This window comes from Sceloporus occidentalis, unplaced genomic scaffold (assembly GCF_023333645.1).
Source record: "Sceloporus occidentalis isolate IW3139 unplaced genomic scaffold, rSceOcc1.0.p SCAF_1, whole genome shotgun sequence".
Lineage (NCBI taxonomy): Eukaryota > Metazoa > Chordata > Lepidosauria > Squamata > Phrynosomatidae > Sceloporus > Sceloporus occidentalis.
The window spans coordinates 151,720,121-151,740,643 of NW_028316981.1; the positions used below are offsets into that span (position 1 = coordinate 151,720,121).

A 20,523-nucleotide genomic window follows, 5' to 3' on the forward strand; every position below is an offset into this window, starting at 1 on the left:
TGCTCTTTAGGAAACATGGAGACCATTAAGTTAGAGCAACAGGTGCTAGCAATGACAACTCATTAAGTGCCATACCTCTTTTTTTAGTGAACTCAGACTATGCTTAGGCCCAGCCCTAGAAACAACATACATAATTTTAGTGTCTTTGTAACTAGCAGAGGCAAGTCTACACTTTATAGGCACTTTAAGCCCCAGGAAAGATCCAAGTCATCACATCAGATTTTCTTCTGAAAATAATCCCCCCCGCCAAAAAAAAAAAAAAAAAAAGACACCTACCCCTAGCATAGAAAATATGCAAGTTTTAAAAGTTGAAAAAGAGCTATGCGCTTAGGATGATGACTTTGGGTTTGGATCAAATCACCCCAACCTCAGGAGGAAATTCTTGGCAGGGAAGCTGATTCCATTATTTGCTACAGTGCTGCTATTTATTGTTTTGTTTTTAAAATATCAATTCACTGTCATTATTTTTGCAGTTTTTAAAAAGTCATTCATTGCTATTACTCATTAAGTTGCTTGTTACATGGGAAGAGAACATCTTAGGATAAGAATGGCAAAAACCTTGGGAGGAAATCCACTCAAAATACTTTTATAATGTACATTTTAGAAGTAACAACAAAGTTGCTAAAAACATTACACTTCAAATGAGGACCAGTATTAATTTTTTTATTGTTACAGGTATGTTACTTGTAACTCAATACTTCCAGACTCTGAATTTGGGCTTCTGTACCACAGACTTTGTGGTAACTGAAAGATGGGCACCAATCTTCATGGCAGGAATTAAACTAGGTTTAAGACACATACAGACATGCCTCCCTGCTTTTCCAGAGCACAGTATATTATGTTTCAGTAGGGATCAGTCACAAAATCTGTGCTGTCTCATTTTGTCTCTTGTTTCAGGGTGCACACCTGTGTATGTGTGCATGTTTGCTTCCTTCAGGAGCCAGAGGTTCCACACAAACCCCGTAGCCCTTTGGATTCCAACCTCCATGAAGTAAAGATGCCCAGTTCACCCTGATTTACATGGAAATAGAGCAAGGCGGCACAGGAGCACATTCACAGCTATGCTGCTTGTACTCAGACAAGAAAAGGGGTCAGGTGGGGTGGCGCATCCACCATTTTCTTACAAGCCACGGAAAGTAGGACTAACATTTGAGATCATTCAGCATATCCTATTACATTTGACATTAGGAGAGGAATGCCCTGCTGATACTGCTGGACTACAGTTCTCATTGGTCTGAAGAGGTCCAAACAATGGTGGAAGATGATGGGAGTTCAGCAATATTGGGAGGACATTTTGCCCATCCCTTATTTGAGCAAAAGGCAACTTTGTGCTGCCAAGAAAGCCAAAGGTGGACAATCTTGCCAAAAAAAAAGGTGGGGGAGTCAGGCCTCACTTACTTACCCCCACTGAAAGATAATGGTTATGTTTCAAATTGTAGCACAGTTCAGCTTCAACTGAGCTATTTCTCTCATTCTTCTCCACTTCAGCATGATTATTTAGTTCCACAGGATTTTAATCAAAACACACGCAAGGCATCCAGTAAGCCCCCTTTTTCCATCTAGGCTTATTTCATCCTGCATCACCCCCTGAAAATATAACTGTCAAGGAAGAGGATCATATCTTTCCCCATCCTGCACAAATCTTATATCCTTCTTATAACATTGTGTGTCGCTTATAACACAAGTTCTGTCCCGAGAATGTTCTTTCCACTGATTCAAAAAAAATATCCTGAAGAGATAACAGTTGTAAAGGAAGATGTGGAACCTCTGATGAGTTTGGATGCCACAGCTCCACAACTATTGTTTTCTTCAATCTGTTATTATAAACAAACTAAACATTTTGTTATTTTTTTACTATAACAAGCTGCAACACCATCTGAAATGTAGTCAGGACATTGAAGGTTACTAGATAAAGTTTTTTCTCTATTTGCCTCCTGAAAGAGGTTGCTTTTATTTGCATAACCAAAGAAAAATTTACTAGGCCTGGCTGAGCCATTAGTCATTTCAGGCCTTTTGAAATAACTGTGGAAACTTAAGGGACAAAAATCCAACTTTGGATCAACACTGCCACCTGAAATCAAGCCTGCCAAACAAAACAAAACAAAACAAGAAAGTTGTAAGAAGCATAACTGGGGGGGGGGGGGGGGATGTACACTTGGGACTATGTTTCAAGTTCCCACTGAAAGACAACTACAGTCCAAAGAACTGGCCCTCAATGGATTCCACAGTAGGAAATAGTTAGATTCAGCTGCCTCTCTGTTACACCAAGGACTGAAACAGATGTATGTTTAAAGTTGTGTGTGTATGAATTATACTTTGCTATAAATATACAGAAAAGTCCCTTCATAAAAAAGAAAAAGACATAAATACAACTTGTGCTCCTGACCTCCTAGTTCTGTAAACATTTGGCAAAACATATATATGTGTGTACACAGACACACACATGCATGCACGCATGCATGCGCGCGCACGCACGCACACACACACACACACACACAGATTGCATCTAGCAAACTAATGTGCAAAACATGGCTATCACCTCCTCTAGGGGGTGAGCAATGAGGTATATACTTGTGTCTGTGTGTGGGTTACCCGTAAGCTACTTCAGACCCATTGTTCAGGGCTCCAGGTAGCTCTAATGCCTGTCCTGAGTTGGCCTGAGTGTCCTGATGCACCCCTCACACTTGTAGAGTGGCTTCAGATGGGAAAAAAGGGGGACATCACATGAGAACGCAGCTACGATGTTCACCACATGAGTTGTCCACACGATCAATCTCCTCAATAACTTTTGTGAAGATACCTTGAGTTAACTGCAAAACAGAAAGAGAAGCAAGTTACACAAGGAAGAAGGCTCACTGCTGCTTTTATCACTGTCTGATTCTGGACTATAAATTCCATCATCCTTCACCACTGCCAGGCTGAGAGTTGGAATCCAACAACATCTGGAGGATGACATATTTCCCCCCTCCCAATTTTTAAGGACTTTCTGGCTGAAAGGAAAGCCTTCTTTTCTATTCAAATCAGCCTACAAAAATAAAATAAAGAGCAAAAAGCACAAAGATATGAGCAAAAACATACAAAAATTATTGTTAAAATGCAATTAAATTATCAACACAAAACCATTTAAAACAAATCCATTTAAAGAATTACCTGCTCATTCCCAGATGCTGGAAATTAAATCCCAAGCAACCTATCTTTTGCCATTAAAATTTACAAAACATATGTGATGCCCTTTACCACATACAGCAACGACATCAGAAGGAGAAGAAACAGACATCAGACCTGGTTTTCTTTTGCAGAAGATTCCAAAAAAACAGCACCCCAGGAATCAGCTAGTTTCCTTCCCTCGTCGGTTTTCACCTGCCGGCTACAGATACACACACACGGAAGGAGGTGAAAAGGGGCAGCAGGCAATATCATATCAAGAGAACACTGTCTTCACTGTAATTTAGACTGCTTTCATAATCTGGTACTGGCTGAACAACAGAATGAATAAATATAAATGTATCAGCCAATGCCTGGCATATATTTCTTACAACCAAAAAGGAAGTTTACAGCAAAACAGTTGTACAGTGGACCCTTGTTATACGCTGGGGTTTGGTTCCAAGATCCCCCGTGTATAACAAAATCCGTGTATGCTCAAGTCCCATTAAATATAATGACATAGCAAAATGGTGTCCCTTATAAAAAATGGAAAATCAAGGTAAATTTATACTTTTTTGGAACATTTTCAAACCGTGTATGCTTGAATCTGTGTATAAAAAATCCGTGTATAAGAAGGGGCGAGTGTGTGTGTGTGTGTGTGTGTGTGTGTGTGTGTGTGTGTGTATATATATATAATAGGTAGAATTTGGGCATGCACAATTTTGCTTATAAGCACTAATTTTAGTTGAAATTATTTTAATTTAGAAAGAGAGGAAAAGAAGAGTAACAGACCAAATGTTCAACAGGTTTCTCTGCAATATATGCCTTTCAATACTTTCTGAACACCAACAGGTTTTCAAAAGAAGTTCTTGCTACCATGAAGACTTAAAGGGCTGACCCTTTAAAACACACACACATACACATCTAACACTGAACTTTTCAGGAAGCAAGCCTAGAGTCCAGATTTGATGCAAACAGTATATTTCCAAAGCACATAACTCTGACACCAGAATAATAACAGAATTTATTAGCACTTAATAGCTGTCTATTCAAGATAGAATTCTACTCTGGAATGCAACAAATGCAGATAAATGAGATCCAAAATAAAACTTAGGGACTGGCATACACAGTGGTCACATGCAGTGGAAACATACAAATGTACCAAATGCAAGAAAATCCAAGAAAACAGTTTTCAGAATTTTATCACTGCACAAGACAGATCTTTTAATTAAGAGATACTAAATGCAACCCAGGTGGGCAATAGTGAGACATAGTGGGCCAAATGTTATTCTAAAATTTAAGCACTAACATTAGCAGTCCAAACATCTTAAATTATAGGCAGTGTTTTAAGAAAAATACTGAAGCAAACCACTCTTTATACTTGGGCCATAATTTATCAGACAACAGATAAATTCTTACCTTTCTAGAGATAAATCAGCTTTATTGCCAACAAGCACTACAGGCATCCTGCCAAGAAAAAAAGAGACATTTTTAAAAGTGGTTTCCTGCATGCTAGGTTCCATCCCACTTATACTTCAGCACCTATTCCCACCAAATCCCCAGTTGGAGCTTGGAAAGATTATTTTTTTGGATTTCAGTTTCCAGAATCTCTCAGACAACAACAGCAAACTCTGGCCATGTCACAGAGGGAATTCTCATATAGGATTTGGCAAGAGAACATATCTAACACTTTGCACTGAAGAATGTAATTTTTAGACAGGAGATGCTCCTTTCTTTGGTATGACCCCAGTGACTTGAGCCAGTTTGCAACACATCATTGCCAAGTCTAAGAGTCTCAAGCACTGAGTAATTAAACACATACATACCTTTCTACTTCCCTATCAGATCTCAGGCCTTTACAGTACTCACAAAATGGCCTGAAGAATAACACCACCCAGATGCAATGCGATTAGGGTTAGTCGCTAGGAAAGGAAATGTACTCAGCACTTGCTTAGTGGAACCCCATTCTGCATATATTCTGCAACAGTCAGCTTTGCTTACAACAGCCTTGCAAATCTCCAGCCTACCTTCCAAATACCTCAAGTCCTGTGACTCTAATGCCCCTCACAGTTTACAACCAGGTCAGGAAAAAGGACTGCTATCCTTAAAGGGCCAAAGAGCATTTTTTCTGACACTAGCACAATGGAAAGAGCTGAGGATCTTACTCCAGGTTTAGACATTGCAGCAAGGATCTCAGGTGAAAAGATATAGCGAAGTTTGTATGATCATACACCTTGCTGATCAAAAGGTGCTCTTCAATTTATTTATTTATTTATTTATTTATTTATTTATTTATTTATGGTATTTATACCCCGCCCTAAAGGCTCTCAGAGTGGCTAAATTACAATTATAATTACTATAATAGTGTTGTTGGAGGCGGTACCGGTATTAGGAACCCATGCCAGCTGCTTTAAAGCTACTAAGCTATTCCTGGTATCTTTAGCACCACAATCCAGAGGATACATTGAACAGATATTAAACAAAGCTAACCACCACATTAGTTGCAGGGGAGAATTGTCAACTGACTTCAATGCCAGTTAAAGTGGCTACTCTACCAGCAATGATGTCCATTCTGAAATCCAGTTCTGGAAAAAAGCTCTTCATATAGTGCAAGATGGTATTTAAAAGTTAATATTTTCAGGCATAATTTTGTACATACATGCCATGCCCCCCAAATACTCCACCCTCACTTCACCCCCTCTTCCTTTTCTGACAGGTGCTTTTCTTCGTGCTAACATTCTTTATTATCTTCTAGAACTCTTTCCTAACCATAGCCTACTCAGCTAAAATTTACCTTGTCTTTCCTCTGCTTTCATATAGCTTGCTGTGTAGAGACTTTACCACCTGAAAACTGCAAAAGAGAAGTGAAAGAATGACACAGCTTCTTTTACACATGCACGTGTGTACACATGCACACAGTGCCACATGCTGCTAAATCCTAGTGACTTTGTATTGAAGGTAGAATGCTTAAAGTGATACTTTTTTCCCCACAATCATATTTAGCTATTCAAGTACAGTACCTTCATGCAACAGGTCACAAATAATGTACTGTATATACTCAACTATAAGTCGACCTCCTGTATAAGTTGATGTTAGGTGTTGGGGTCAAAATTATGGATTTTGCCATGACCTGTGAAGAGGTTAAGAGTAAAACTTGGAGGCTCCTTCAGTGTGTGTATGTGTGCTTATGGCAAGAGAGACTCTCACTGAGGCTTTTTGCTTCATGTTTCAGCTTTCATTTCAGCCACATGCGCAAGCAGGAGAGGGACTCTTAAACAAATAGCCATATCAGTCAATCACCCAGGACTCTTTCTGCTTGGCTCCAGAGAGAAATAAACTCTGCACCGCATGGGGAAATCTGAAAGAGCTGCTATCACATTACCATAGTGATCTGTAAATAAGTTAACCTGGGATTTTGGGGTCAATTTTTGGGCATACATTTTTAGACTTATAGACAGGCATATACGGTAGTTATCTGACTAGTTACTTCAAGTGGATGGTAACAAGGGTGTAATAGAGCCACATTTCAAAAGTAACAATGAGGAAGTGGGAAATTACTTGACTAGAGTAACACATTACTCCTTCTAGTTACCTCCAATGATTAATTTAAAGGACTGTTTTTAGATACAGATTTTCTTCAGTCTTTATGTCACTATCAATCCAATAGTTTTTTTCCTTCCCAAAAAGGAAACAGCAAAAAGCAGCAAATTATTTTTTAAATGCTGCAGTTACTTTTTCAAACTAATTTGCCATGCTCTTGAGAAATGCATGCAAACTAGCTGGGAAAAACAGTGTGACTCTGGATTATTTTGATTAGAAGGAAAAAGAACAAAAAAAATGTGTATAGGGGCCAGTAGGTTCTGGACATTTGGAAATGGCTGAAGAAACCTGAAAGACTGATATGCTGTATTACGGCAGAGGGACTAGACATGTTCATTTATTTATTAAAATATTTCTATCCCACCTTCTATCTAGAGTTTTTAGTGGGATGTACAATTTAACCAATCTAACAAATTTAAATACAAATACTAAAATTTAATTTAAAATACTAAAACATGTTAAAGAATATAACAAGTTAGGAAGACATATTAAAAGAGTTAAAATTACTTTAAAAATTAATACCATATACATGCAAGAGTTTTAGTAAAATTAGTTAGGCCCCCAAATCTGTCGCAAATAATCATGTTTTCACTTGGCACATGTACAACAGCAAGGCTGGGTGCCAATTGAGCCTCCAAGCGGGGGGGGGGGGGAGTGTAAAGTTCAGTCGTGTGGCATTGTAACAGTGAAGGGACAAGACTTTGGACTTAACACACCCCAAACACTAAGAGCAATGGCTTTCATCCTCCCATGCACCAAACCTATGGTGTCCCAATGCTTTCTGTCTGTATCTTTACACCTCAGATTTCTCTGGATCTCCTGACTTACCTCTTGAGAGAGGTGACAGAATATACGAGCACGTAGCCATGGATGCCAATGGTAAAAGAGTGAGGCAAGATAGTATATTCATCCTGCACAAACAAGGGGGAAGGAATATGTCCACAACATCAGAAGGTTTTTGACAGGGAAGCCAGAGACATTTGTTAGATCACTTGGAAGTAAGAGACAGCCCTCTCCATCCCCATGAACATGAAAGTGAGATAAGGAACTTCCTCCATGTGCTTTGTCCAAAGCAACAAGCAAATACATAGAACCAGGTAAGGAACCAGATTAGGAACCCTTGGCAAAATTCAAATAGACTGAGGAGTCACAGAGAGTTTACCATTTTATGGGTACTTATGTCTATGTACTACCCTCCCAGATCTGGTACACTGAGAGGCAAATGATTTTCATGTACACTTCAGTTAATGAAGCAGATGTTTTCCTGGGCATTGCTTCTAACAGAAAATTTGGTACCAGAAGCAGAAATACCCTGTTTCCCCCAAAATAAGACATACCCATAAAATAAGCTGTAGCAGGATTTCTAAGCATTTGCGCAATATGAGTCATACCCCAAAAATAAGACATAGTGATAGGCCTGGTGCAGAACGGAAGAGGGCGGGAAGGAGGTGGAAAGATTAGGGCCAACCGTTCTAAAGAAAATGGAGTCACAAGAAATTCAGGATGGAATTCCAGGTTTGGAGAGTTATGATGATGTTTCAGAAGAAGACGACTTAACTATATTTGAATAAATGTAGATAGTTGTACCATACTTAATAAAAATAAGACATCTCCTGAAAATAGGCCATAGTGTGTCTTCTTGATAAATATAAGACAGTGTCTTATTTTGGGGGAAACACGGTAACATGGGAAGAATAGGGATAGATCCCTATACCACACACACACACACAAACAAACAAAACAAAAACAAAAACAAGAAGAAGAAGAAGAAGAAGAGCAGTTCAACATATTTCAGCAGTTTTTATTCAAAACAAAGAAAATGCAAGTGTAAAATGAAACAACCAGGTCAGGGAAGCTTTGCATAAAAGGAAATATTTTGAATGTCTTAGAGACCACTTAAAAGTTTCTTCCAAAACGTATCTGACAAAAAATCATTATTTCACCAGTCTCCATTTTGCTTAAGCTTTCCATTTAGTTGGCCGTACTTACAGATCTCTGCCTTTTTACCATGCTGGGGGGAGCTGGTGAGGTAGGCTTATCTGCTTTCTCTTTTTCTTTTAGTTTTATGGTTCATGCATGTTCAGTAAGGCATTCTGGAGGCAGCTACTGTTTACTTTGCCTGTTGTAAGTAGGCCCAAGCAACTACAGTAGGACTGGCTAGTAGAATCCCATCCCCCCCCCCCCCGGTCAAACTTCACTGCATACACTACTGCATCCTGATACCAGAAGTCTGTGTTATTCCAGCTCGTCTTCACCATCCCCCCAGTGCTGATGTTAAAACGCTTTTGATATTGCGCAGCATGTGAGGTAACACGTCAACGTTTGGCACCAGATTTTCCACCTTCGTGACTGTAGTCAGCAGCTTGTGAGCTGGAGAAACACCTCTCCCTTTCTTAATGAGCAAAGAGACACTGTAAACTTCTCTCAGATGAGGCTTTTATTTTTACAAGAAGTTCCACTGTGTACAACAATATATACATCGACACCATGGGGGGGTCCTTGGGGTCCGGCCCCCCCTTCCATTAGAAAAAAATGAATGGTGTGTGCTGCTGCGCTGCCGCACCCAAGCCCCATTATAATGGTGGCATTTAGTCTGGACCCCCCCCTTCCTAAAATCCTGGCTACGTCCCTGGACACCAGTCACCATCCACACTAGTAACAACCCACCAAAAATGCTCATCACTACTCTAGCGAAGGCTCCCTCTGGTGCCACAAAGGATCCAGCCACCCTCCTGAGTGACTTTTCAGACTGGCAGCATCCTACAGTACTTTACAATACTTGTTGACTATCTTTTTGAGGGCACTTCCTGTTTAAATGCCTAATCATTATGGCTCACAGTAACCCTTTAATGCCTGGTTACTATTAAAACCCACATTGTACATTTTCCTTGTGATTCTATATCCCAACAGCTGATACCTCTTAAAACCATCTAGCCAAATTCAGGATAACGAGAAAAGGCCCTGTAAAAAGAAACTTCTTTGTTGGAGGCTTTGGTAAGCGAGGTGTGCCTGTATTTCAAAGGCTAAGTTGGTGGGAAGACAAAGAGAAAAAGCTAGCATCCAAAAATAAAATGCCAGAAACAGATAAGGACACTTTCTCTTACCTGTCCTGCTGTGTCAACTAGCTGCAGGTGAAATTCGTCTTTCCCCACCATCAACATTTTGTTGTAAGCTAAAGAGAAGAGGAAGGCAATTAACAGCTGTATCATTCAGGCCCACAGCATTTCTCCCAAACTTAACCTACCTCCTAGGTTCCACCACAAAGATATGCACTTGAGCTCCTTTTTATCCCCTCTTGGTCCTTTCCTTCTACCTATTTAGGCCTTGGCCTACCTCTAAATCAGCAATCCATCCCCTCCCTTCATTTGGGTTTGCACAAATATATGGTTTATGGTTTATTTATATGGTTTATTTATATGCCGCCCAATCACTGGGAATCCGGGTGGCTTACAACAGAGGGGATAATAGATGGTTCCCTGCCCGCAGGCTTACAATCTAAAAGACACAACACAAAAGGAGAAGGGAATGGTGAGGGGGGATGGGGATCAGGTCTAGCATTCTTCTCTCCCTCTCAGGCCTGGACCAAGGCAGATGGACTGGAGGGAGGGCTCTTCTTCATATGCCTGCTCCATTTCTCTTTTCTCAAACCCTAACCAAACCAGAGTTGTTTCACCTGCGCTAGGGCAGCAAAAGCACAGGGATTATGACAATGGTATCTACTCCCCAGAGGCCATTTAAAAAACCTCTTATCAAGCAAATGCATTCAAGAAATTGTACAGGGATGCATAGGACTTGTACAAACTAAGGGCTCATTGGTCTGTTTGCTGTGGGGTTTTGTGGCACAACTGACACTGCTATAAAAATCAATGAAGTAATCTTTAAATTGTGATAAAGGGGAATCACGCGTCGCAAAAGGGAGAGACTGAAACAGTAGGATGGCATTTAAAATTAGAATAGAAAGAGGAGGCACAGCTAAAGTGATCATAAAAAGCAACCAAACAGGTGTAAATATGGCTCTCTGCTTGCAGCCACTATGAATATATCCACACCAGATAGTTAAAGCACTTTGATCTCACTTTAACTGTTATGGTTCCATGCTACAGAATCCTGCAATTTGTAGTTTGATGGCACACTTGGAATTAGTATTTTAGAGTGTTTTAGTCCAATCTTTTGAACTAGCAGGGAGAACTGTAAGTGTTTCACCAAACTACAAACTCCAGGATTTGCTAGGATGGAGAACTGGCAGTTAAAAGTGCTATCGAAGTGTACTGAGTGTTTCTACAGCTTTTGCCCTAAAAAATATTAAATATTTTTTCTACAGCAACCCAGCTCACATGCCACAGGCCCTAGCAGACTGAGTGTTGTGTTGCCTTGCAGTAAAAATGGCAAACTGGGTGCCTTCCAGGTATTGCTGGACTGAAACTTCCAGTATTCCCAATCTTTGGGAGCTGCACTCCAACAACATCTGGAAAGCCATACACTTGAAGAAAGCAAAAGAAGAGAGCAAAAGAGAAAAGAAGATACACACACAAACTTTCACTGGTGGATCATAACTGAACACTAGCTGCTTTCTAATAAATGTTTGGGGCAGATGCACCTCTAAAACTTTTATAGACGTGATTATCACATTGTGCCATCAAGAACTGTGATGCTCTACTCTACTGCCACTCAGATTTAAAGTCAGATTTCTAGGCAATCCTGTCTTCAAACAGCCTAAAATCTCTGTGTGGGTGGGTGTGTTTGAAGGGCAGCCTCTTTTAAAAAAAACAAGAAGTTACTGCTGTGATGAGGTGGATTTGGAGTAAAGCAGGAAATTAGTAGAGAGGTGCTACCCAATCCGTTTTCTTTTCTTTTTTAAAAAATAACCCCACCCAGACTCACAGAGAAGTTTTAACTGAAGAGGTTCCACACTACCCACAGCAGTTGCAAACGGTGTCTGGTATTAACATCACCTGAAACTCAGTAACCCACTTTATTAACTCCAGTTTCAGCTGCTGGAATCAGTAGCTGTGGCCATTGCCTTTCTCTCCCAGTTTCTTATTCAGAACAAGCATCTCCCTGTCTTATTCCAATTTGCCTCCTAACCATCAACAAGTCAACCCACATTTAAACTGAATCAAAGCACTGACTTTGCCCACAGAAATGTGTGCACTCTTAAGACAAGGACTGATGTTATGCATTTATTTATCTATTATTCTTACATATATTTAATTTATATCCCACCTTTCTCTCTATATTAGGCCCCAGGCACACCCCTAACTCAGGAGTCACCAGAAGAGAGCCTGAGGATAAATACCTCATCCACAGAGGACTCACAGAAAATCTCATGCAACTTCCTCCCATCTCCAAACTACACTCTGTATGGGATCATCTGTTTCTCTTTCTGTTCTTTGCATTCACCCTCATCATTTGTGTGCATGTGTTTAACAACGAGGCAAAAATACTCTTTATTGCTGCTGCCTATATAACCCACTTCTAGGTTTTTCACTTCTCGGTAACTATCATGTGGTGCATGGGTGAAGAGAAGGAATACGGTACATCTTACCTCCGCAGTGTACCTCAACAGTGCAAAATATGTACTACATAACACCTTCATGGTGTAAGGACAGCAGTAGTAAAGTATATATGCATATGGATGGTGGTAGTGGTGGAGGAAGGGAAGGAAGAATAGGGCTGAAAGCATCATGTTTCCATCAGCATTCTGTGCTAGGTTGGATCTCCTAGCTAGCCTACTTGGCAACTACATTAAGAGTCTATCTTTATTCTTGCTTGTGAAAAGGGAAGCCTAGATTTTTTAATCCCTCTTTCTCTCTGCATCCACTGCATGACAACACTGTTCAACACACAAAAGACTGTAACTCTGTGTATACTTACTGCAGAGTAAATTCCAGTGAAATAAGCATGGCTTACTTCCAAGTAGATGGACAGTGGACCAGAGAGCAAGGCATCCACAAGCCACTCACTTCTGAAGTGCTAAAGGACAGACAGCCTTCGCACACACATCCTGGAAAAATGAGTAATTGTTCCCTGCTGCAGGGATATTTGTACAATGCAAACTTGAAGTCATTTCAAACTTTTCAAGGTAGGAGGGGAAAGATCACATAAATGCAATGAGTAAAATGCAAGATTCTCCCATGAGCCATAGAAACATGGCCTACACATTACCTGAAAAATATGAACGTTTTTATGTGCCCTCTGCTCATAAAGAGTAAGACAATACAGAGTACAGACATCATGATAAATTGCCTACTGTAGATGTATGGTAAGATTTTTGTGCAAAGAAACCACATGTATCCTGATACCTTCTGGCTGCACTGGTCAATGCATGGCACGGAGTGTGAGGTCACTTTGCCATGCCAAAGGACTAAGCCAAAAATACCAACAAGACCCTACAAACCCTTCTTACTCTGTTTTTTTCCCCTCTAAAAAAAACAGTGCCCAGATAACACCTAGTAACTACTACAAGACTTACTGCTTTCCACTGTGGGGTCATAACAGTCCAGAAATTCCCCATCAATGAACTGGTGAGCAAGGGATGTTTTACCTGAAGAAGAAAGATGTGAAAATAAAGCATTGTATGCTCTCTTTGATTTTGGCAGCCAATAAACAAAGACATTTAAAAGAAAACAAATAACCAACTTCCTCCAGCAGGTTCCCTTGCTTTTCCATAGGAATTAAAATTGCACCAGCTTCCAATTCAAGACCACTTTAGTCTTGCTAAAGAAAGACTAAAGATTAAATCCAGAGGCAAGGGGAAGATAGTGACAGTGAAACCGGTGTTTTATTTTTATAACATTAATGTCCCTTAGGGATAGTCAGGCAAACAAAGGACAAAATGGTGAACAAATCCAGAGTTTCAGTATTTCAAATGTCAGGAGGGGCTTCAAGTGTCAAGAAGCTGAAGACAATCTTGAAATTATTCCATGTTTAACAAAATAAGTATTACCAAAGGGCATTTTAATCCTGTTGACAAAGGGATACTTCCAAAGAATGAAAGTTATGAGTGACAGTTCTCTACACATTGTTAACTGAAATACAAAAGACACAAGTGCATTCGATTGATCTGACATTTCGCTGTAAAAATTGGAAAGATATTGTTGAGCTTCTAGAAGAAATTGCATCAAATGTCACATTGTTATCCTTACTGCTTTGGGGAGGGAGGGGGAGGTTCACATGCATGTGTTTGTTTATAGTGGCCAACTAACATACCATTTGTGATTGTAATAAATGGGACTGTAGTCCAAAAAAATCTTATTGCAGAGTTAATCTTAAATGTAAATTATGCTATTTTGGCTTGCTTTGCTTATGAACAAAGTTATTCCTCTGTAGTACATTTTGATCTTCTACTTTTAGTAAATACATTGCAAATGTATATTAGTTTTCCAGAAATCAATACATTAAAACCAGCCTTCTATTAATTTATTCACTTATTCTCTTCGTTCTTTTCAACAAATTAATCTAATAACATTTACAAGATAACTCTATAACTAAGAAGTTCCATTAAGCCCATTGGAGTTTTTTTGTGTACCTTCAAGTTGTTTCTGACCTATGGGGACCCTAAAGCAAACCTATTATGGGATTTTCTTGGCAAGATTTATTTAGAAGGGGGTTGCCTTACTCTGAGGCTGAAAGGCTGTGGGTCCCCAAGGTCACCCATGGCCAACCAATGATTCAGACACTGTGCTGGTTCTGATTCCCAAGTAAATACATGGAGGATTGGTGCCTTAGACATATGCTATTATGTCTCAAGTACTGTAATATAAATCCAATGGAGATGGGGAGACTTTCTTCATCCGTTACAATACAGTCAATACCTAGGAGTTCAGTACCATTTATAAATTATTATCCCCATGCTCACAAAGTAAACCAAATATTGTCATAGAATTTATAGATAAGGACTATAATAACATATCATCAACTCATTTAGTATTTCTGCCTAGTAAGTTTAATATTAAGACAAACCTGAAAGACATACTGAACATGTACTTCTGTGTCTGATTAAAGGTCCAACATTCAATTAACATTACTTTCACAATACGCCAATACCGCAGATAATACTGTGTATCAGCAGTAGAATATATACACATAGTCCACAGCAATAGTTCTCAAACTGAGGTCCTCCAGATGTTTTGTCAGAAGTCCCAGTCAGTACGAGCAAATGCTTGGGAAGCTTGGGAGTCAACATCCCAAGCATTTGGGAAGCCAGACTTTTAGAACAGTGCATTCCACCAGAGAATGCATCTTCCAGACACTTAGTTGGGGAATACAGTTTGGGGATACAGGTGGAGTAGCTGATGGAGTGCACTGTTGTGCCCAGTTAAGATTCATGTGACCTGTTGCCAATGCCTGTTTATGTGCTTCCAATACAACTTTGTAGAGTTACTTTCTGGCTTGGGGATTCTGAGAGTTGGAGTCCAAAAATTAACTTTTCAAATTTCTGCTGCCAAGAAAAGTGTGTGGGGGGGAGAAACATCAGCAATTTGCTGCTGCTAGAACATGCAAAATGGGACACATATGGGTGGGGTCCATAAGCTCTCTCAGAAGTCATATAGAGGTGCAGATGAGATTAACAAATCCCCAAATTTCAGAAAAATAAATTTAAGCCAGTCATGGCCTTGCTCTTGCTGCCCCTATTTCTGATTGATCAAGGAAATCAACTACCTCCAGGTGTTTAAGCATTTAGAGCACTGGTCAGTTCTGTCATTGCTCACACACCTGCAGATCATGAGGATGCAGTTGAAAACAGGGAGATCAGCAGGTGTTGCCATGTTGAACCAAAGCAGCTTTCAGGTATAGCAGCAACAGGTTGAGTATCTTTCCCCCTGCACCTTTGTTCGCCCATCACACAAAGCTCTGCATGAAGCACATGTGCATGCCTTCAAATCGCCTCTCAACTTATAATGACCCCATGAATTTCCTTAAGATTTTCTTAGGCAAGAAATCCTCAGAGGTGGTTTTGACACTTCCTTCTTCTGAAACAGAGCCTGTAGAACATGGTATTCATTGGCGGTCCCCTGTCCAAATATTAAACAGGGCTGACTCTGCTTAGCTTCCAAGATCAGTTGGGATCTGGTGTCTTGGGAATATTTAATGCATACAAAACAGAATTAAACGATCCTTTTATAATACAGCATTTACATGTAAACTGTCCTGGAAAAGACAGGATGTCAACACATGACTTCACTGCACCAGAGGAAAAGGGATTTATACACTACAGGACAAAAGTAAGTCACAGTTCTCAGAAACAAAGCAGCTTAACTGGATGCCCCCAACTGAGCACCAATGGGTTTCAGCAAAATGGAACACTGCCCCAAAAAACCTATGACCCTCCAATTAGTATGGCACTACAACTCCCATGTTCACCAATCATTGGCCATGTTGGCTAAGGCTGCTGGACACTGGAGTGAACAAAATCTGAAAGTCCATATGGCTACCATCCCTGCACTAGAACCACAGGATTTTACTACTTAGTCAAAGCTGAAAACAGTATTTTAAACTCCACTGTGTCCATGTGGAAACTGGGGGACTCTGGGTTCTTCCACCCCAATTTAATATAAACTTGCTTAAGGTAGCTTTGCTCCCCTTTACACAATTCAAGCAATAGCACTTTATTCTTTTTACCAAGCATCTGATCTCGAGTGCAAAAAAAGGAGGGACAACACATCCCCAAAAAAACAGTGAACATGAACATAAATTTTTAACACCTTTCCTGTTTAGAGGAATTTCCCCATATGACACAACTGTGTGACAAGAGAGCCTCTTAAATAACCCACTATAAGCACATTATTAACAACACAAACTACAGAGGCCACAATGCTCAACACTGTAAAAGATTAGCTGTACTCATTTAAGAGATCCAATCTGGGAGCATCTTGCTTTGCAATCGCACACCATTAGCTCTACCCTGGCCCAATGTCCCTTTCAGAACTGTTCAAACAAGGTACAGACAGTGGTACCAGGAGGATCAACAACCAAAGTGCATGCATTACAGTCCAATACATAGAAAGGTCCAGGCTACTTAGACATTTTTTAACCCATATTGTCATGGGGAACAGAGAGGAGAGGAATCATTCACCGCCACCCCCTCCATGGCATGCACAAGGATATATCCAAACAGGATCTTACACAGATGTTCTCTCACCCCATCCCTTCCACCAAGAAAAAGGTGACTACAGGCTTGATCCAAGGAAACAAGCTCTTTCACCACCCAGGATCCCATGTATAACCTCCGACCTCTCACCATTTCCTCCCACTGCTTTTAGATTAATAGAAACCAGACCCCAGGAGACCTCTCTCTTGCATTTCAATTGGGGGTGGGATGCTGGAGAATCAGATGAGCCTGAATTGTATGTGCAAAAATAGCTCCCCTGGGAGGAAGCAGCAAAAGGTCACGCAATCTCTGCCCACCACCAAAAACTCACTACAGTGGTGCCTCGGGTTACGAAATTAATTCGTTCCGCTGTCAATTTCGTAACCCGAAAGGCTTTCGCAAGCCGAATTCCCATAGGCGCTAATGGGGAAAAGCCGCGATTCCGTGTGAAATCGCGCAGAAAAGCACCAAAAGTTTTTTCGTAACCCGAAAAAACTTTCGCAACCCGGAACAATAATTTCCTATGGGTTTTTTTCGTATCCTGAAAATTTCGTAACCTGGGTATTTCGTATCCCGAGGTACCACTGTACTTGCAAAACCCCTGGGATGCAAAAGCAAGAGGAGCCAATAGGGCTGCAGTTCACAAGAAACAGGTGGCCAAGAAGAAGGAAGGTATTTGAAGAACGCATGATTTAAACATCCTTGGGACTGAGTTTTCTTGGCAAGATTTGTTCAGAGGGGGAACTCAAAGATATAGCCGTGTTAGTCTGTACAATTGGCCTGTAGAGATTTTGTAGACCCTTTGAGACTCAGTGGAAGAAGAAGTTGGCAACAGGAGCTTTCCGAGACTTCATCCCACTTCCTCAGGTGCTCTTGGTCACTAGAAGGTGCTGCAAGATCTCTCTGGATACTTGTCCGGAGGGGCTTTGCCTTTGCCTCCCCCTGAGGCTGAGCATTCAAAGAGATAATAGCCCAGTCTGTGGAATCTGTCTGTAGAGAGATCTTAGGCCCGGAGTGCCCATACACCCAGCAACCCTTGCATGTGACGAGGGTGCCACAGCAGCGACATGCCCACCAGAAGGGGTACATAATGATGACATCACAGCTGCACTGCTTCCAGACGGGGTGGCGCAGCTGTGATGTCATCGTGATGTCTCTGGAGCTTTATGGCGTTGCAGTGACGCCGCCAAAAAGGAGCCGCTTTCAGGCGCTCCTTTTTTGCTCCACAGTAGCACTGCAATTTGGTTGCTGCAGTGCTCCTGTGGAGCAAAGAGAGGCGTCGGGGAGGCGCCTCTTTCTGGTGGCTTGTACCCCACCTTACAGCTCCTTTCAAGTCCCACTGGAAGAAAGAAGTTGGCTTTTGAAGCTTTCCTAGACTTCAGCCTACTTCCTCAGATGCATTTGGTCACTACAAAATCCCTCTAGATACTGTACTTGTTCAGAGAGGGTTTGCCTTCCCCTGCGGCTGAGAACTCAAAGACATAATAGCTGCGTTAGTCTGTGGAGTCAGTCTATAGAGAGATCTTGGAGCATCTTTGAGACTCAGTGAAAGAAAGAAGTTGGCAGCAAGAACTTTCCTAGACCTAAGTCCACTTCCTCAGATGCATTTCGCTGGGAGATAGATGCCTGAGGCTGAGAGAATGTGACTTAATTAAAAAACCGTAATTTTAAAAAAAACCACCCGCGTTAAAACCAGTAGAAACCATTAAGACACCACACCATAGAAATAAAAATCCATTTAAAAAAAGAGAGACGCCAGGAGGGAGGAACCATATCCGTCCCCTGCGAACGAGCCTCCCTCCCTCCCTCCCTGCGCTCCCTGGCCCCTGACTGAGAGACAATGTGGCCTTCGCTCAGGAGGGAACCAACAGAAGACGCAGCGCCCGCGCGCGCCCCTGGCAGCGCCCCCCCCCCGCCTTCGCGCGCGCCCATTGCGGCTGTGGCGAGCGCGAGACCCCTCCCTCGCGCCCCACCCTCCGCGACATCGCCCTGGCAACCCCCGACACGTGCCTCCCTCCCTCCCTCCCTCCCTCCCTCCCTCAGGGCAACGGCGGTAGCAGCAGCAGCAGCAGCAACATCCATCCTCCCTCGCCTCACCCAACTCACCCACGGAGCGGTATCCCAGGATCACGACCTTCCGATAGCGCACCAGCGGCATGGCACAGCGGCGGCGGCGGCGGCGTGGTCCACCTTGGCCCGAGGGGGAGGAAGGGGAGGGATGATGAAGAGCCCGCCGGAGAAGAGAGAGAGAGAGAGAGCGAGCCGCGGGCGCCGCCGCGACTACAAACCGCCCACGTGACCACAACACTGGCCCCGGCGTCGCCGCTTCTCATTGGCGCCGGGAAAAGGGCGCGTGCGCGATGGGGAGGACGCCGGCTTCCATTCATGAAAACAGCTCCCAGGGGAGGGGAGGGGAGGCGTGGGCGCTGGAGCCAGCACCAGGCAGCAACCAACAAAGCGGGGAAGAGAGAGAGAGAGAGCAGCCTCCGCCGCCATGCGTCAAGGGTCCCGCCCGCGCGGGACTGGGGTGTGCCTCCAGGGAGAGGGGTGCCCGGCCGCGTCCTCCTCCGTTTCCTCCTGCCTCGGACGGCATGGCACACTGAAGAATTAATCGCCACTCTAACTGCCACGGCGCAGTGCAGGGCAATCCCGGCACCAGGCGCGATCCGGTTTGACACCGCTTTAACTGCCCTGCCTCAAGGCTGGAATTCTGGGAAGCTTTTGTAGGCTTCAGCCTCCTTCCTCAGAGGCGTTCGGCTGAGAGAGTGTGACTTAATGTCGATAAATAATATAAGTATCAATAAATATTATCAGTAAAACGACCCTTCCCAAAACCCCAGCCTTGAGCCTTGAGCCCTGACGCTTAAAGCGGTGGCCATCTCTGCCCTGCTCAGGCAGCCCAGGAGGCCTTGCCAAAATGTCCTCCATTTTGAGCAGGGCTATGAAAGGGTCTGTCAGTCTATTGTAAGCCACCAAGGCGTTTCAACGTTGATAACAGCTGTGTAAATGAACCATACGGAGCGGGTTTATATTTGCGCCTTTAGCTTTTGCCGTATGTTAATTGGTTGTTGCTCCCCGCCTGGATCCCTGGGGAGAGGCGGGTAAGAAATACGTTGTTATTATATAGGGAGGTTGTGGAGAGATAGAGGGGCGTTGATGGACCAAACCCCTGTCAGCTTTACCATCCCAAATAATTAAAAGGCGCGTCGTAAGATGTAGTTCTGAGCGTTGAAGAATGGCTCTGGAGGAGACCAGGGTTCCAGTTCCCCGCTCGGCCATGACCTTGGCCAGGAAGTCACGCTCTCTCAGCCTCCTCAGGGGAAGGCAATGGCAAACCCTCTGTGAACAGAGCTTGCCAAGAAAGCCTCATGAGAGGCTCGCCTCAGGGCCGCCATAATAAGCCGGGAACACGACAACAACGACAGCTCCGCCGCCCTTCCTCCGAGTTTTCTCGCCGCCGCCGCCGCCCTCCCTCCCCTCTTCTGGACGCGCCCCCTGAAACGTCGTTAATAATAATATCTGCAGGCAGGCCCTCCTCCCACCCAGTCCCTCGCTCGGATGTGAGCGCTATTCAAAATTCCCGCGCTTTCGAGATGAGCCTGAGGGAAGCGCTCGCCTACATCCCTCCAAATTGAATGGGAGGCTATTAGGCTAATGTCTGCCTGGCTTTGGCAGAAAGTGGCTCCCAA

The 20,523-nt window shown here is 42.6% G+C and overlaps 1 protein-coding gene across 1 annotated transcript; it reads right to left on the minus strand.

Moving 5' to 3' along the window:
- Window positions 1-641: 641 nt before the first annotated feature.
- RHEBL1 (RHEB like 1) lies at window positions 642-19,010 on the minus strand. The gene is made up of 8 exons (XM_089508175.1): window positions 18,941-19,010; window positions 13,217-13,288; window positions 9,849-9,916; window positions 7,573-7,655; window positions 5,939-5,995; window positions 4,564-4,611; window positions 3,283-3,367; window positions 642-2,810 (listed from the first exon to the last, which is right to left on the minus strand). The coding sequence occupies exons 1-8, from the start codon at window positions 18,990-18,992 to the stop codon at window positions 2,721-2,723; spliced, it is 555 nt and encodes a 184-aa protein (XP_089364301.1). The 5' UTR covers window positions 18,993-19,010; the 3' UTR covers window positions 642-2,720.
- Window positions 19,011-20,523: the final 1,513 nt, after the last annotated feature.

What these genes read in the sequence shown, in the direction of transcription:
- RHEBL1 (XM_089508175.1), bottom strand. Translation starts at nt 18,992, where the DNA reads ATGCCGCTGGTGCGCTATCGGAAGGTCGTGATCCTGGGATACCGCTCC. An exon ending in TCTGTCACCTCTCTCAAGAG is followed by an intron (nt 5,996 to 7,572) that starts GTAAGTCAGGAG and finishes TCTCTTTTGCAG; the next exon opens with TTTTCAGGTGGTAAAGTCTC. An exon ending in CTTCTGCAAAAGAAAACCAG is followed by an intron (nt 2,811 to 3,282) that starts GTCTGATGTCTG and finishes TCTGTTTTGCAG; the next exon opens with TTAACTCAAGGTATCTTCAC.